Here is a 5,004-nt window from a genome sequence, read left to right as displayed (position 1 = left end):
TACTCGCTCCGATTGCTAATGCTGTGATGCATTTGTGGTGCACGGGTGGTTCGCGAGCAATAACAAGAACAATGAACTGCAAGGTTACAGTACGAGAAGACACCAGTTGCTTCCAGAGAGTAATGATTGAAGAGTCGACAGTGGAAAAATATGTGCGAGTTTATGCCAAAAAATAGTCGAAAATACCTAAGCATTTTGAAATGCAAGCTTATAAATCCAATAAACTTCTTGGACTGATCAGACGCTCTTAAGAGTTCCTAGATGCGGAATCAATGAAGCTGTTGTTTGTCGCTGTCGTGCGTCCGAACCTGGAGTTTGGGAAGTCCGTGTGGTCACCAAAACTTGAAAAGGACAAAAATTTTGTAGAGAGAGTTCAAAGATGTGCAACAAGGATAATTTAAGGATTGAAGGGCAAGTCTTATGAAGAAAGATTAGCGATTATGTAGCTTCCATGTCTTTATTATCGGCGTCTACGTGGCAAGCTCACTGAAGTATACCAGAAAACTCATGGCTTATACAAGGTCCCAGAAGGATTACTAGAACTTAAAACAAGAACCAACACCAGAGGCCGCGGTTATAAACTATAAAAATTGCGTTGCAACTCATGGACGCGACAACATTTTTTTCGCTTTGAGTCACCGACATGTTGAACAGCCACCATGATGACATCGTTGACGCTCCGACTATGAACGCGTTCAATATAGCAGACTAGACAATGCTATCCAGCTGTATATATTCTGTCTTGAAATACCTAATACTTTACGAACCTGGTAAAAGTCCAGTAGCTATTTCAAACCAACGTCAGTTTTTAGAAGATATGGTAAAAGGGCCGGACTTTAGATCTACTAACCAGTCCATGTGAAAAGTACACGAATCAGCGACAGGCCAAATCAGGCCTATTCTTTAGCCTGAGTCGCCTCCAGTATAAAAGCGGCCACCACAACCGCCTTTCCTCAGTGTACGGACCCCAACCGCAGTAACAACATGAAGCTTATTGCTCTGGTAAGATTAAATTTTTTTTGATCTACGTGACAAACATGCATTTTAAAAGCCTAAATTATTAGCTGAAATTTTTACTACATAACAACCTCGGTTTAAATCTCTCATTCATAAAATTTTAATTGGTGCGCAAATTACCCAAATAGAACTAAATTAAGTGCATAATCGCTATGTATGTGCGAGGATGACTTGGCGGATTACGTTTTTACGTAAAATTTCCGAATTCAAATTAATGATTTCTTCACGTCAATGACAATTTCTCCAATGATTTTTGAATTCTAATCTATTTTTTAAAATTACGCATTAATATTTGTACTTATGTGATGTTTGGATGACGAAGCTCCTTCAGAATTATCTTGAAATTATTCACAACGTTTCAGTTATATAGATTTTGTGTTTATTTGTATTATTACAGAGTAAACCACCGAAAGATTTAAGTAATTGGTTGCACGGTTTATCACTATTGGGCAACCCCACCCTCGTAATCAAACGAGGGATTGAAATTAGCGCGTACTCTACTTAAAAATCTTCTCATAAATATTTTTTGTATGGTATACGCGTTTGTGTACAGTATTAATAATCATACTAAATTTCTTGCTTCACACTTAACTTCTCACACTTAACCACTTACAAAACCGTCTCCTGAACCACTAAATTCATCCAATCCTCAATAGTGCTTCATCTGTACGACATGTACACATGACAGAGACCAGACTCATTTAGACTATTTATCGCATAAACGCACCATCGTACAAAATTGCGTTTAAAAATGATCAGCTGATGAAAATTGATGTTCTAAAGAAATGGGCTGAGCACAATTTAAACTATAGTTAGTTTTATATATTTAAGAAGAAAAAATTTGAATGGATATTATTAATTCCTTGAAGTAATTAGTGTTTTAATTATTCTAGTATCGGAAAATCTTCAATACGTCTATGAAAGCATATTTTACATTGCAACTGAGGCGTACTCTTCTCAGCCAATCGGTCCACCTTTTTTTGCTCGAAATAAACAATTTTTTGACATGTATCACACAACACTTCTATTTACACGACACCATTCTGATGATCACAAACTTGCTTTTCTAAAAGAAATTAATTACTCAAAAAAATTCCTCAATATCATTCTAAACTGCTTAGGAAAAAAATCATATAAATTTTCCTAATATTTTAAATACTTTTCATTCAATTTTTTTAAAGTATAAAATATTTTCAAATTTACATTGTTGATGAAGCCTCCAGATGTCATTGAAACAAAATTAAACCTGCTGAGTCCAGGTGTAACAAGAGGTCACTGCGCGACTAATTCCTCACCTACAAACTGGAAACAACAACAACAACAACAAAATTACATTGAAAATAAGTTGTAGGAGTGAACTTGAATTGCTGATGGGCTATGGAATTTCGCTATTAAGGTCAGTCATTAATATCCTAATACGTTCGAGTGCAACAATCTGAATGGTTTTGATGGACAGATCTCTAGATATATTTACAAGGCTTAGAAAGATTTACAGCGCTAGTGAAATTTTCTCTATAATGATACTAAATCATGGTTGTCTGGCTCATCTAGCGGCTCGCGTTTAAAATGCGAAATCGAACAATTATTCTTGAATATGTCAGTCACGTTGACTTCCTACTGTCAGCTGACGCCAACAAACGCTCACTTCTTACAGCCAGCTGACGCCAACAAACGCTCACTTCCTAAAGTCAGCTACGCTAACAAACGCTCATTTTTAACAGTCAGCTGACGCCAGAAAAACGTTCACTTCCTACAGTCGGCTGACGCCGAAAACACTCATTCTTTACAGTCAGCATGCGCGTTCAGTCCATAATGCTGGAGGAATTTGCATGATAACCGACACACTACAGAGTTACATAATTATGACCGAAGTTTCTTGTGAATATTCATGTACATTCCGGTGTACAAATGCACATTTGAATGTTATGCTGTCAGTGTACAAGACCTGCAGTTATCACGAGATCGCATAAACATTTTCTGATACCTAGTTTTTTTCGATTTTCTGTAATTTACGCTGAAAAGCTCACGGGAACGCACCCTATTGAGGTACCTGTACCTCCGTTTGAGAATGCCTCCATCCCTCTTTCTGAGCCTGCGACATTTTAAGTGTCATATCCTATTTCGTTTCTTTCTCAGGTTGCAGCCGTCGCATCTCTTCTTTGTGCCGCTTCGGCCTCCCCTCTACCGCACCATGGCTTTGGCTATGGAGGACATGGCTTCAGAGGCTACGGCTTAGACTTCAGAGGACACGGCTACGGTTACGGGCCATACAGGCACGGTTTCGGAGGACACAGTATTGAGCATGGCTTTGGAGGATATGGCAGCTTTGAACATTTCGGTTGGGATGACTGATTGAATTTGACATTCGTTAATCATAGATTATTTATTTATAATTACATTCTCTGATCACAAACTCTCAGCAGGAAATCCGAAGAGCTTTCTTCTCTTAGTTATTATTTTCAGTTTTATACGTCATGTCCTCTTAATGGCTTGAAGCACCTCGTACCATTTGTTGCCAATTGCCATTGCTCATTAATTTTAATGCATTGCCTTATACACCCATCATTTATATATCAATCGATACATGCCAATCAATCATCATCTGAGGGTGAACGGTGACCAGAATTCACGATATAAACTTTTTTCGTGGATGTTGAATTGAAAAACTTCGTTCAAATACATCTGCTAACAACCGACCGCTATTCCTTCAATTAATTTGTTAAACCAAATCTTACCATCATTCAGCGCACTCGCTTGAGGAAAAATCTCCTTACATTTTTATTATTGAAATGGTAACATATTCAGTAAATTAACATCTCATGAAATTCCATTTTATGCTTACCTCAATGCCTGTAATTAGCATGCAAAGGTGGAATGACTGAAATTTAGTTCAGGGGTTAAAATTTCAGAAATAATAAGATTGCTTAGAGAAACTCAATAATCATGATATCCCTTAACAAAATGTCTTTGTTGACCCAAACAATTATGAGGAAAATTAAATGATAGAAACTCCATTTATTTGCTGTAAGAAAAATGTTAATGTATGATTTTAAAGTTATCATTTAAGTTATATTCGAAGACGAGCCTCTCAGGATGTGAAAATATTCAAGTCACATATATTAGGGATATATAATACAGGTATACCAAAATGTATTGTTTTAACCCCGCGTGTTGCCAATAGGTTAAGGTTCTGATACTGAGGCGTTCGGCTAAGCCAGGTTCCTTCCACTCAAGAATTTGGTAGCACCAACTTAGGGTCAACCGGGAATGCGGATGAGCTCCTGATGATCTCGAAGTAATTAAATGAAACGCACGCACGATACAATTTTCACTTTAAACACGGCTAAAATGAATTAAAAACAAGTTTATTATTTAGCCGAGCTAAGTTTGTTGGAGAAAATTGAACGACATATGCTCGATAATGATGATGTAATTAATTTTATTATTTTTTTTTACCTTATTATTTTTTTGAATTGATTGCTTGCAGTAAGAAGTTTCTCAGCAACCATACATCGTCCTCACACATTCGAGACGTGCATTGAATCTATCGTATATGTGACAGCGACCCACAATAGTAAACAATAAGCATCGCATTGTGTAGCCGATCGAAGAGAACCCAGGCATGTTCCTGGCATTGCCGTATCTCTCACTTGACAGCAGCCTGTTACTGTGGATCAAAGTTCCAAAACTGCAATATCAAAGAATTGATGTCACATGTTTGTTTCAATAGCAAGTTTACTAAAAATTTAAGAGCAAAGAATATTCCACAAAAATTCATATCTTTATAGAAAACGTTTCGGAGTCCAGCTCCATCGTCAGTTCGTAGAATCTAGAATTTATATAGAAAGTCACAAATATCTTTATACACTCTAATACATGCAGAGATAATCATATATATCTCGATTCAAATACTTGACTTACTGCACAAAACGGTCAAAAAATGTCTACCTTAAATAAAATATAATATCAACATAAAATTATCTGGGA

The 5,004-nt window shown here is 36.8% G+C and overlaps 1 protein-coding gene across 1 annotated transcript; it reads left to right on the top strand.

Annotated features, from left to right (window-relative positions):
• The first annotated feature begins 970 nt into the window (after nucleotides 1-970).
• On the top strand, nucleotides 971-3,625 carry LOC108672824 (keratin-associated protein 19-2). Its single transcript, XM_018160565.2, has 2 exons — nucleotides 971-1,002; nucleotides 3,154-3,625. The coding sequence occupies exons 1-2, from the start codon at nucleotides 985-987 to the stop codon at nucleotides 3,367-3,369; spliced, it is 234 nt and encodes a 77-aa protein (XP_018016054.1). The 5' UTR covers nucleotides 971-984; the 3' UTR covers nucleotides 3,370-3,625.
• The last annotated feature ends 1,379 nt before the right edge of the window (nucleotides 3,626-5,004 follow it).

The sequence above is a fragment of the Hyalella azteca genome, unplaced genomic scaffold (genome assembly GCF_000764305.2).
Source record: "Hyalella azteca isolate HAZT.00-mixed unplaced genomic scaffold, Hazt_2.0.2 contig15387, whole genome shotgun sequence".
Classification (NCBI taxonomy): Eukaryota; Metazoa; Arthropoda; class Malacostraca; order Amphipoda; family Hyalellidae; genus Hyalella; species Hyalella azteca.
The sequence above is the reverse complement of the archived record's forward strand: the minus strand, read 5'-3'. Positions and strand labels throughout refer to the sequence as shown.